Genomic DNA, 13023 nt, shown 5'->3' on the forward strand with positions numbered 1-13023 from the left:
CCGTACCTACAATGATTTTTTTAATGATGCTATCCCAAGATCATGGGTTAATTTTGTCATCTCGGGATGACAAAGCTTGTTTTCTCGTTATCTCAAGAAATCTGCCTTTTGTTTTCTCAAGATAACAAGATAAATTAACCCATTATCACGAGAAAAAAAGGTCGAGATAGGAAAATTATTAAGTTGGGATTTCGAGATAACAGCATTAAAAAAATATTTCATGTATGGCCGTTCTCAGCTTCTGTAGAGTGAGAAACAGTGGCATGGTATCTTACCATATTTTATGGCTTTTTTTAATCAAAGCATAACACTGGATTGTGACCACGTGTCATCTGGAACATGACTGTGTTGGATTTGTTTTTTTATTTTTTAATCATCTGATGTTTGTAGTTACAGATGTTCTTTGACAATCAGAGCTCAGCAGGATGTACCCTGTCAGTCAAACATTTCTGTACATTTTTGGTTAAATCTCAAGCAATGAGCACATTGCTAAGTACAAGATTAGCATGAGTATGGAGTCAAGGATTTGAGATAGATTTATGATTGTTAGCTTTACTGAAATTATGTAGCTCATGATCATTAATCAACTGAAACAGGTCAACAATATATATCTATTTGTCTCAATTTGTGCCTTACGTTTTCTTATATCTTTTTCCAAAAATTTCAGTGATCTTTAGTTTCTTATATAATTATGCCAAAAAGCTCAAAGATCCTTTGAATTGTCATTTTCTCTGTGAAACAATATCTAATTCCTCAGAGTGATAAGTTATTTGCAATGAACAAAATCTATTATGTATTAATTGGCAGGTTGAGAGCTTTTATACTTTTTCCTCAGAAAAATTAGCTTCTTCCAGTTAGAATTTCTAATAACATGCTAATCACAATCAATTAGACTGGATATGCTTGGGGTTTAACCAGAAATGTGTTTGTTCAATTAAACATGTTGGTTTAACAGTAAATATTACACATTGTTATACTCAGCCTTAATGTAATTTGCCTCCTGTTTGCACCAAACCTTTGATATGTATCTGTGTTTAAGGCTTTAACTGTTGTGTGAGCTGTGTGTGTGAGTGTGTGTGTGTAAATCTGTGTGTTGATTACAGTGGTATTATGTCCTAAGTATGAAATGTTACTGTTAAAGTGGAGTCAAATATCTATGATGTGAATAAACTTGACAAATGCTGTGGGACAATTCCTGTTTTCTGTGGGTTGTGTGCATTTTTGTGTAGTGTGTGTGTGTGTGTGTGGACACCCGACCTGTGGAAAGAAACACACAGACACACAAAGATCAAAACCAACGACATATATTAAAGTTAACCCCAGTCAGATGTTTTATCATTACAGCATCATTAACAAAAAAAAAGGCTAAAACAATAAAACACATTTCCAAAATGTTTCAAGTTCCACAGTAGCCATAAACAAACACAGAGAGAAAAAATAACACCTTAGAGAAGCACCGGCCTTGTCTCTTGCTACAGGTGAACAGAACAGATCTGTTCTCGTTCCAGCAGTTCAACCCACATGTCTTCAGATTTTGGTCTGTCAAGGCGTGAGCACAGTCGCCACGTTTAGATGCTGATAAGAAATTCACAACATCAAAGTGAATAGTTCAGAGTGACAGGTTGTATTGTGATGACACGTGATGTCAGCTCATTTGGCTTAATGCTATGTCAGCCTCTTTGTGATAAATCATAACCTGACAAAGCAGACGTGATGTGCTGACAGTGTCCGGCTGTGTTTGTCTCCACTGGTAGTGTGTAGGCTAAAGTGCAGCATTTACACAATATCTTTAAAAAACACAGCTTCAAACAAAAATCCTTTGCATATTGCTAAAATAAAATAATTGTACATACAGAAAATAAAAAATAAAACCCTTTAATAGGGTGTTAAATATATGTCATCAGTAGTCAAACTCTGTCTTGACCCAACTGGTTTGATTGATCTTTCCACACCTGTCACTAAATGTGTTATGGTGAACCTGGTATGGCCAAAAAAATAAAGAAGAATAAGAAGCTGAAGTTATGAATACAAATGGGACTTCAGGCCTGTTGAGTACTGTACACGCTTGTTGGTCTTGTTTTGTCAGTGCAATATAAACGTAAACAGATGGAAGAAAAGGGGGCAGTAATGACAACCCTGATTACCGAAAACTACTGTACTGGTCTTGTGTGTAATCAACGGTAAACACCCACTGGATCATTAACCATTTATGTCCATACAGTGTGGACATAAATCCAGAAAAACAACATTCAGAACAATTCCTTTGTGATTTTAGCAACACAATCTTTATCTTTTAGTTCCAATTGAAAAAATCCAGTGACATTCTTTCTAACTTAAGCAGCATGTGTCAGTTCATTAAAGGAATAGTTTAGCATTTTAGGAATACGCTTGGCTGGCAGGCTAGCTGTTTCCCACTGTTTACAGTCTTTATGCTAGGCTAAGCTAAGCTATACCATTTACCACACAGACATTAAAGTAGTATCAATCTTCTCATCTAACACTCAGCAAGTACATAAATTTCCCAATGTCAAACTATTCCTTTAAACCATTTCTCTTTGTGTCAAAAACTAGACATCGCATTAACATCCCGGACAGCCTTAAAGCTGTGACAGGCAAACAGGTGCTGAGGAAGGTCTTAAACAAAACTAAAATAAATAAAAATGACCATCATCTATTAAATGATGAAATGGAGATGTTTCACTTAAAAGGAAAATGTCTTTAAAACCAGGTTTCACAAAAATACTGCCTGTTTCACAGCAGGGTCGTAATCAAACTGCATGTGTTTGGTTACACAAACACACGTGCATGTCATTTTGAGTTTTGACAGCTAGGGTAAAAAAAAAAAAAAATCTACTTTTTGTTCTACTTGCCGCTTGCTTCATAAAAATTCATTCCTCAGTGCCTCCATTGTCATTTCTTATCTAATACTACTAGTATCTGAAAATGCTTAGTCTCGTGCTCAGTTATTCTACAATGTTCTAAACAGGAACTGTGAGTAGAGACTGAGTTTATTCTACTGAAGACATCATCCAACAGAGTCACTGGATGATAGTAGAACACCTAACCAGCCTCTACTCGTCATCTACTCTACAGCTATCCTACGTTTACTACAAATTTAAGTCCCTTTTTCTCATCCATACGCCCACCATTTGGTTAAACACAAAAGCTTTGTTTGATTGATAATTTACACAGTTAATCAGTAAAAATCAAAATTACAATGTACAAGATGCTTGTCAAAATAAAATGTGATGTGTTTATCAGTCTAAAACAAGACAAGAAAAAAGATCCATCATCACAATTTGTTTTGCTTTGGATAAAAAGATAAATTGATACAGTAGTAGTTACTGTATGTTGCTGTGGCAGACAATCCAAAAGTTTGTTGTTGTTTTCTACACCAGCAATGACTTAAACCAGAAAAGGTCTCTCATGCAAAAAGACCTGATTCTGTAACGCTGACTGAAACAAGTCTAAGCTGTCCATCATTGTAATCCAGTCCAGGCTGACATCAGTTGTCAGCAGGAGCAGAAATAATCAGACTAACATGCTTCTTCCCCCCACGAGACGGAGTCGTACAGAAAACAACCAGCAATCAATAACTTAAGTTTGTATTTCATATAAATTATACAAATCCAAATTTCTGAAGCAACACGTTAAGACTTTAGTTAAAGAAACTATCTAATACTACCTACTGCATTGTCTAACAACATACTGTTCCTAATCTATAGAAAAAGGATTTATCATTCAGTATAACCTGCAGCGAGTGTGACTGCATGTCAGCTGATCTTTATGACCAAATATACTAAAATTGTGACCAGCATGACATGAAAATGAGATCAATATGTTACGGAACTTAGTGTAATGCTTCCCAGTTTCTAATCAATCATTTTAACACGAGTTTGATTAAATATTGTTATTTGTCCTTCACTGTTTTTTCTGTTTTCCAGATTATTCCAACTTTCATCTGTGTTTTTTTGAGGTTAACTGACATAAGAAGATGTCAGAAATCCCATTTGCACGAAACACAAGCTCGTAAAGAAGGTGAAATTCTCTTTTCCATGTCTGTATTTGATTTCTATTGTTGGCTATTTCGTGTATCATTAATATAGATTGTCTTAACACCTCTCAGAAGTAATTTCACCCTCCAGCAGCCCTTTGTGAAATCAGATTGTACATTTACTCAATCCTCATCAAAGGGTTAAACATGGCTTAGTTTTGAAATACCTCCCAATGTAAAAGACAAGACCATCATAATGTTTTCTGCTCTCTAAGTACTGTACAGCATCATGAAATTAGTTGGTAATAATTCACCTTCCCCTTGGAACTCTGGGAGATGTAGTTTAGTTTCTCAGAAGTGCATTACAAAGATGTAATTCAGAGTAATGTAGAAATTCCCAGTCCATGTTATGTTGATTTTTTTTACGTCACAGTTTGTTACAAAATAGAAATCAATTCCGGTTGCCTCTTTGCAAAATTTCATTTTTACATGATTTCTGTACTTGTTCAGAAAAAATGAGGCAAAATCTTAAAGAGCATCAATATATCAGAGGTTGTTTCATAGTTATAGCGCCTGATGTTTGCATCCTATATGACTTTGTTCGTTAACTTTTATAAACTACAGTATTAGTGAGCGCATGTCGCTCCTTCACCCCTGAGCAGTCCAGGCTGTGAGAGGCCGATGCATGCATGTGTGTGTGTGTGTGTGTGTGTGTGTATGTGTGTGTGTGTGTATGCTTTGTGTGTAACTGAGCCTGTGTGTGCATCATTCTGTGTTGTTGACGCTGTAGGGTGGAGGAGGATCCAGACTGTGTTCAGAGGAGGGAGTCGGGGTTCCCGGGAGCCCAGAGGAGGGAGTCGGAGAGGCCGGGGGCTCTTCCGAGTCAGAGTTCTCCAACGAGAGGTCATCGACCAACGCTCTGCGACCACGCATCGCCAGGGGCAAAGGAGCACGCCTGGACAAGAAGAGAGATGGTTACAGTACATCCTGCTGTGAACCAGCTGAGCAAGAAGCAAACACACCACGGGCAGTGACTTCTTTGGAAAATTACTGTTATGTACTGAAACCTAGGGCTACCACAAACATTTTTCCATTATTGTTTTTTATTATTTGTAAATTAATTGATGGTTTAGTCTATAAAGTTTCAGAAAACAGTGACACATGCCTGTCAAAAGTTCCCAGAACCTAAAGTAACATCTACAGTTAAAAACCTACAGATTTTCAGTTTACCAAAATATAAAACAGACTGCAGATTAAAGCAGCAGTACAAGGATTGACAAACACTTCTGAGGAACTGAACAACAAACTGAGAGATAATGAGAAGATTAATGCCACTATTTGTACGTTCAATATGAAGCTACAGGCAGCGGCTGGTTAGCTTAGCTTAGCATAAAGACTGGAAACAGGGGGAAACAGCTAGCCTGGCTCTGTCCAAAGGTAACTTTACTCCCATTTACAGAACAGACATGAGAGTGGTATTGATCTTTTAATCTAACTTTTACAAAGAAAGAAATGAATGTATTCTCAAAATATTAAACTATTCCTTTAAATAGGTTACACAACTAAAGATGAAATGCACAAACTTAAGCAGACAAATAAATAAATGTTTGCAAAATGTCCAACATATGGTCTGTATGAACTGTAGTTATATTTTAGAGTCTCCACACAAGAAAACACACAAATAATAATGATAATGATGACAAAAAAATAATACACACAGTGACCTACTTATCTGTTCTCCATTCAGGGACGCTGAGTGTTGGTGTGACGCAGACAGATGGACAGTGAGTCAGAGTTAGATGGGACACAAATGGACGCAACAAAAAAGTAAAGCAAAGCAAATTATATCAAGTTAATGGGGGAGTTAAAAACAAACAAAACAAGAATAAATGATGATTCATTCAAGCACAAAAAAATACATGCACACAGACAAACACACACACTCGTGGTTACCTGAGCTGGCTGCGGAGGGAGGTGATCTCTCGTGTCATGGTCTGACTGCTGTCGGTGAGCTCCTCCAGCTCCCTCTGAAGCTTCCTCTTCTGGGCGTTGGAGCGAGAGTTCTCCTCCTCCACCTCCTCCAGCTGCCTCTTCAGCTGCTTCAGTCGGACCATCGACTTATCCAGCTGGAAGGAGGAGGGGTCGGGGGCAGAGGAGTAAAAGAACAGAGCACATTGCAGAGGTCAGGGTGAGACGTGAGATCGGAGGAAAGAGGGGAACAAGAAGAGAGAGAAGGGGACGGGTATATAAAAAGAGAGATTAGTCTGGGAACAGGAGGACTGATAGGGATCAGGAGTCAGATTAAACCTGGCAGATTATCACCGATGATGTTTTGGGAGGAGAGTCAGTGTCTCTAGTGTGTCTGAGGGATTTATTTTTCGGAGCAGTGTGCACTCTACCTTCCCAATGAACACACAGATGCTGGGGCAGGATTAGGATTAGGTTGGACTGAGCCGGATAAATCACTCATTTAGGGATGATTTTTCAACACTCTCTGTGCCCTGGGGCACAATTATGGCGACTAGCTTAGCTGACGTGGCCCCCATTAAATGATTATTTAATGCTTTGTCCCTGGTTATATTGTTCTGTGTGTACTAACCATAACTGGAAAAGTCAGGGTAATGTTTGTTTTCTTACCTGTTCTCTGTACTGGTCTGCGTGTCTCCTCTCATCCTCTGCCTGCATCATCACCTCCTTCAGTTTCTTCTCTGTCTTTCGCACCAGTTTGTTGGCAATCGCTCGTTCCCTGAGAGACACAAAAGGTCATTATAAGCAATTAAAGATGATCTATCAAAATAAAATATTTCCCTCTAATTGTGCTTTAATGGCTTCCTGATTAACTGCATATTTTCTAACAATTAGATTTTACTTTAGACCACTGTAAACCACATATCCCATATTTCTGTCCCATTGTTGGAAACGGCTGACCTGCCTCAGAGGTGGAGTATTTATTGTGACATTAATTGTTTAAAGTCATGGTCACAGAGTGTGGTTTGTGTGGGCAAGACTGTCATTAAAATGTTGCATATACTGTATCTACAGAGACGCAGCAGGGAATTAGGGAATTAAGACTGTAATGGACTTGGTACTCTCACTAGCTTGTTAGTATTTTATTTTTACTGTACAGGTTTTTATTAAGATTTTTTTTATATTTTTATCATTATTTCTCAGTTTACAGGTAATGAATGTTTTTTTTTCTCTTTTCTTTTTTGTATTTGTATGCTTGTTAGCTACTCTATGTTTTCTGATGCTTTTCTGTTTCTCTCACTGTCTCTCCTGTTCCAGCTGCTCCTCCATCGACTCTATCTTGGCCTCCAGGGCAGCGACACTGAGCCTGTGTTTGCCCCTCACGGCTCCTTCCATCTCCCCAAGCCGGGTCTTCAGCTCCTTGTTCTGCCTCTCCAGCTGCTCCCGAGCTGCCTCCGCCTTCTGGGCCAAAGTCCTCTCTCCCTGCAGCTGCACGGTCAGAGTCTCCACCTGGAGCACGAGCAGAGCAGCAGATGTGTGTAAATGCAGAGGTGACAGAGAGAGCGGTGTGTGCGTGCAGATATATCTACCGTACCTGCAGAGCTGTCTTCCTTTGTCTCTCTGCAAGAAGTTCAGAGTTAGTCTGCTCCTCCTCCAGCTCCTCTTCCAGCTGACTGACCCGAGCTTCCAACCTTCGCTTCTCTTCACTTAATGCAGTTCTGGACAAACATAACATTTTAGTAATAGTAACACAACCACCAACACACCGAATAACACAATATACTTGTAGTAAAAGTACTAACTTTCCAGAACTGCTGTTGACCATCTCATCAGCGATCTCATCTCTTTCCTGCTGAGCCTGTCTCTTCTGTCTCTCTGACACAGCCAGCTCCTACAGAGAGACAGGGACACATGAATGTTATTTACAATGCTAACACCCATATTAAATGCATTCCATAACGATACTGCTGCTGGGTTGCAGTTAAACCACACACACCTCAGTGAGTTGCAGGACTTCTGCCTCCAGGGTTTGGATTTTCTTTTCGCTGTCTTTCGACTGTGCGATCACCTCGTCCCGAGTCAACTTGGTCTCATCCAGCTCGCGAAGAATTTCTTTCATTTGACCCTGTGGAAAATAAAAATCAAATATTAGAATGGCAGTACACATTGACAAGTGTAGAAAATCAGTGCTCATTTGTTTTGGGAAATTTCTGTTTTACCTGCAGCCTCCGTAGCTGCTTCATGGCCTCCTCTTTGCCACGGGTGACTGTCTCCACCTGGGCCTCGGCCTCCTGCAGCTCTGCTTCCAGCTGCTTCTTGGAGGACACAGACTGAGATCGCTGACTCCTCTCCTCCTCCAGCTGGATCTCCAACTCCCTCACCTGGCATAGGAGGGAGGACATAAGAAAATGTTGTGATGTGGAGGAAGGAAAAGCAGCCAACGCCTTCTGCGATTTCCTCTCTCCTTCCTCTCTCTACCTGTTTGCTGAGCGCCCTCCTCTTCTCCTCTCCCTTCTCCTCACTGGTGCTGATCTCCCTCTCGAACTGAGCCTTGAGCGCCTGCAGGGTGACCTCCAGCCTCAGCCTTGAATTCTCCGCCTCCCCCAGCTCCTCCTCCAGCTCCTGCGTCTGAACGCGCAGGTTCTGGACTTCTGTTTCTAAGCTCCTCCGGGTTCGCTCCAGCTCATGAACCTGATCCAGGAGCAGATGAGAAGGTGACTCGCTGAGGAGCTAAGACAGAGACATAACAAAAGGAGCCCTGAGAGGAAGATTCTTACGTTCTTGCCGACGTCGTCCTGCTGGTTTACAAGCTGCTCCATTTCCACACGGAGCTGCTTGTTGGCCCTCTCTAGCTCTTCCCTCTGGTCCTGGGCTTCCTACATACAGAAACAAAGACGATTAATCACCACAATTGCAGATACATATCAAACTTCCTTGTGCTGTTTGCTCCCAAATAGTTACCTGCAGGGCTCGGGACAGCGCCAGATATCTCGTCTCCTTCTCTCGGCTGTCTGCTTCCGCTCTGTCCCTCTCCTCTGCCAGCCGAGCGCTCACCGCCTTCTCCTCTGCCAGACACTGAAGGTCAAAGCAAAGGAGGTAAAGTGAAAGGTCAGAGAAAGGCATTTCAGGAATATTGGCTCAGTCAGATTTTTTGGAAGCAAAACCGATGAGCTTCTCTAACCTGGTCGAACTTCTTCTGCCTTTTCTCCAGAGCGGTGCAGTTCTGTCTCTCCCTCTGCAGGGCCAGCGTCATGTCCTCGATCTCCTCCCTCAGACGTTCCCTCTGCCTCTCCACTCTCTCCTTTTCCTCCTCCTTCTGGCGCTCTCTCTGGATGGCGCTGTCCAGCTCTCTCTGGAGCTTCCGGCGCGTCTCCTCTCCGGCTTCCACCGCTGTGTTCACCTCCTCCGACTGCTTACGAACCTCTGCCAGCTGCAGTGGGGGAGTCATGGATATATTTACTGAGACTTCATAAAGCAACAACCATCTAAACACAGATTTTACACCCTTGGTCTACTTTTTAATTATCAGAGGAATTTGTTGGAAACTATAAATATTGATACTGTATCTATCGAATGAGATAAAACATTAGTTCCCGAGTTAAACACAGCCTGCATGGGTCTCTGATTTACCTGCTGGGTGTGGGTCTGGATCTGCCGGGTCAACTCTTTGGCTCTTTCCTCCTCCTCCTCAAGTCTCTCCATCAGTCCATTTTTCTCCTCCTCCAACGCTCGCACCCTTGAGGCCAGAGCCATCTTCTGACGAGTTTCATCCTGTAGCAATTCCTGAGAGAGAGGAAAAGACCAAGTGACAGAGTGTGTTTTTGAACTCTTGGTGAAAGTACAAAAAGCGTCTGTGGCTGTAGCCCAAAAAGCCTAACAACACAGCTGACCTCAACCCTGGTGTCTGTGCGTGTTTCAGTTTGTTACCTTTGCATCATGCAGCTGGCTCTCCAGGCTGCTGACCTCTTTCGAGAGCCGAAGGGATTTGGAGTCAGAGGAGGACAAATTGTTGGAGAGAGACTCGATCTCACACTGAAAGAGAGAGTAGGAGATAAATCTATCAATAGAAAGTAAAATACAAGCAGCACAAGGATCTGCTTACACCAACTTGACCAGATATGACTGACATTGGTATATTATCGTTCGATATCAGTGGCCTTAAATCCTGTTGCACCTGTAGCTTGTGCATTCGCTCCTCCCTCTCCTCCCTCTCTCTGTCAGCCTGAGTCAGACGGGCGCTGAGCTCCTGCAGCTGACTGTCCGCCCTCTTACGACCTCTCTCGCTCTCTGTGCGGCTCGCTTGGAGACTCTTGAGCTCTGATGTCAAATTCTGCCTCTCCTCCTCCAGCACCGCCTTGGCCTTCTCCAGGGACTGGCGTGCCTGAAAGAGAGAACACGAACGACACATGATGAGCAAGGGTGCACGTTTATACATATCTGCGTTTTTGAGCACAGGCATGTGGTTCTCGTACCCTCTTGCTGTTGTCGAGCTGTTCCTGGAGATTGTCTATGGCAGCGCTGTGTTTGACTCTCAGCTCTGATAGCTGGGCCTCATGGCGGCGAGTCTCCTCTTCAACACATCGCTGGAGCTCGCTTAACTCTGCCTCCCGACGAGACCTGTATAGGAGAGGAAGGAGGACAAAGGGTGTTAAAAATATTCAATAATCAGAAACACAAAATATTTTTAGTTTTTTTCTAACCTCATGTTAATTTCTATTATTTGTTATTTACCTTAACTCCTGCTGGGCGGCTGTGGTGTCCAGAGTGTCCTCCAGCTCAGTTCTCAAAGCCTCCAACTCCTCCCCCAGGTCTCGCCTCTGCTTCTCTGCCCTCTCCCTCATCCCTCGCTCATTCTCCACTTCCTCCTTTAGCTCAGACACCTGGGACATGGCCTCCCTCAGCGCCCTCTGAGCTTCAGCACGACGAGCACCCTCTTCCTCCAACCTAACAGAAACAGAGAGAGATGAATGACGCGAGGATTGCAGTATGGAAACTCTTAAACTGTCCTTTTCGTGTTATTTTCTCCATGTGTGTCTCACCGGCCCTGTAAGATGGTGATCTCCTTTTCCTTCTGAGACAGACTGCCCCTCAGCTCGGCAGCCAGCATGCCCAGATCTGACAGCTGTTCCTGGGCCTCCACCGACTCACTCTCCATCCTCCTCTTCCACTTCTCCTGCTCCAAGCGACCCTGCTCCTCACGCTTCAGGCGCTCTGTGCAAAGCCATGACCCAAGTTATGATCGGAGAGTACCAGTGATAAATTTTCACATAAAATCACTGTGTCTTCTTCAAGCTTAAGACAAATAACATTCAGCAATCACAGTATGCTACTGTACCATATCAAAATGAGTTACATTACACTTGTAAACTGCCTGTGGAATGACATTAAGACAGTTACCCTCTAAGTCAGCAATGACAGCCTCCTGTTTGTTCTTGAGTTTGTTCAGACTTTTGGTTTTCTCCTCCTCCTCAGTGAGCTGGTCTGTCACCTCACTCAGACGCTCCTCCAACTGCTTCTTCTCCTGCACAATAATATTGTACAGGGTTATAAAACATGTATAATAATATATACACAACACACACACACAAAGTTTTAATGTGATGTCCACCTTGCTAAGTCGGTCTCTCTGCTCCACTGCATTTAGCAGGTCGGTTTCCAGACTTTTCACTTTCGTCTCTAAGGTAACCTTCTCCAGCAGGAGGCGTTGTCGGGCACTTTCCTCCTCCTCTAACTGCTCCTCCAGGTCCTGACAAAGAATTAGTAAAGTAATTTAAGCAACATGTCAGGACAGGGACAGACTGGTGCAAGAGCAGACAAGGCTAAAAATCATAATCCAAAGTCCATGTTTTGGACAGAGATGTTTGGACAGAGATTTTCCTTTGTTTTCATGAGTAAACAACTCTGGCAGAAAAAAGAACACATCCCTCCTAACCTGTATATTCTGCTGCATCTTCTTCTTCTCATTGGTCAGCTGCACGCCCCTCTCCTCCTCTTCCTCCAATCGGCTCTCAAGCTCACCCAGCACCTCCTCCAGCTCCTGTTTCCGACTGGCCAGCCTGGCTCTCATCTCCTCCGCCTCTGCGAACAGCTCCGCCTCCGCCTGCAGCTGGTCAGCGAGCACTGCCTTCTCCTCCATCAGCTAAAACGTGACACACAGAGGAAGAGAGAGAGTGATGAGAGAGGGACTGATTCATAGCAAGCAAAGTGATTTCAGTGTAGGGCGAAAAAGGAGTAAACCGGTCAGCTGAATAAGATGGAGGTTTGTTCACCTGAGCGTGTTTCCTGTCCAGATCGGTGTAGTCCTGCTCCACTCGGGTGAGCTTGTCCTTCGCCTTCTGAAGCTCAGCCTCCCTGACCTGGATCTCCTCATCCTGCCGGGTCACCTGCAGCAAGGGCTTTACCTGGTAGGACCAGAGCAAGGGTCAGAGGTCAATGTGACGGACGTCAACATCCCTGCATCCTCTAGTTATTTCATTTTATGAATTGGGCTACTGTTATTTTTCATTCCCTTGTCATGGATCTGAAGTCCTTTGTTTCTGTTATTAATTTTGTTGAATGTGAATTTTGTTGTTTCATTCATGTAACTAAAATAAACTAAGTTCAAGTAAAATGGAGTAAAAATAAACTCAGGGTCTTTACACAGTGCCACTTATTTAATGCCTGCGTCATGATATAGTAGCATTCACAGTACCTTAGTGAACAGCCGCCACCACTGCCAGTTCCTGAGTTTGAGGTAAGCAGCACAGTTCCTCTGCATCACCCTCAGAGCGCTCAGCTGCTGCTGCTTCTTCAAAAAGGCTCTGAAAAAGACACAATAAATCAACAAAAATAGATGGGCTCTGAAGAAAAAGAAACTCTGAATGCTTAAAAAAATTTGTACTCTTTTGATTCTGCAAATTACAGCAGAAAATAACATCCGCAGGCAGACGACTGGGTCGTTAATTAACATCATCTCCACTGCTCAGTCATGGGGAAGCGCTAACACTGAGTGACTGGTATCACAAGTCAAGAAAAAAAAGAAAATGACAAAGCAGTTTCATTAGTCAGGGCAATCACTAGAG

General features: G+C 42.7%; 1 protein-coding gene across 5 annotated transcripts in view; it reads right to left on the reverse strand.

The window, feature by feature from the left end:
• Positions 1-1288: 1288 nt before the first annotated feature.
• Positions 1289-13023, reverse strand: part of myh14 (myosin, heavy chain 14, non-muscle) — a 29430-nt gene continuing 17695 nt past the window's right edge. For 4 of the 5 annotated variants that reach the window (XM_018680396.2, XM_018680393.2, XM_051076164.1 and 1 more), the window contains 24 exons: positions 12654-12762; positions 12232-12363; positions 11895-12101; positions 11571-11708; positions 11360-11483; positions 11002-11173; positions 10694-10906; positions 10435-10579; positions 10137-10343; positions 9890-9994; positions 9593-9745; positions 9144-9392; positions 8924-9037; positions 8740-8838; positions 8441-8653; positions 8182-8343; positions 7959-8087; positions 7765-7853; positions 7557-7680; positions 7263-7471; positions 6632-6740; positions 5948-6120; positions 5723-5746; positions 1289-4949 (listed from right to left, as the gene is read on the reverse strand). In XM_018680396.2, the coding sequence (XP_018535912.1) occupies positions 4760-4949; positions 5723-5746; positions 5948-6120; positions 6632-6740; positions 7263-7471; positions 7557-7680; positions 7765-7853; positions 7959-8087; positions 8182-8343; positions 8441-8653; positions 8740-8838; positions 8924-9037; positions 9144-9392; positions 9593-9745; positions 9890-9994; positions 10137-10343; positions 10435-10579; positions 10694-10906; positions 11002-11173; positions 11360-11483; positions 11571-11708; positions 11895-12101; positions 12232-12363; positions 12654-12762 (3589 nt within the window). In that variant the 3' untranslated portion in view covers positions 1289-4759. The remainder of the gene's footprint in view (positions 4950-5722; positions 5747-5947; positions 6121-6631; positions 6741-7262; positions 7472-7556; positions 7681-7764; positions 7854-7958; positions 8088-8181; positions 8344-8440; positions 8654-8739; positions 8839-8923; positions 9038-9143; positions 9393-9592; positions 9746-9889; positions 9995-10136; positions 10344-10434; positions 10580-10693; positions 10907-11001; positions 11174-11359; positions 11484-11570; positions 11709-11894; positions 12102-12231; positions 12364-12653; positions 12763-13023) is intronic. The other variant, XM_051076163.1, reaches the window with a different exon arrangement.

Source organism: Lates calcarifer, linkage group LG15 (assembly GCF_001640805.2).
Source record: "Lates calcarifer isolate ASB-BC8 linkage group LG15, TLL_Latcal_v3, whole genome shotgun sequence".
NCBI classification, from domain to species: domain Eukaryota; kingdom Metazoa; phylum Chordata; class Actinopteri; family Centropomidae; genus Lates; species Lates calcarifer.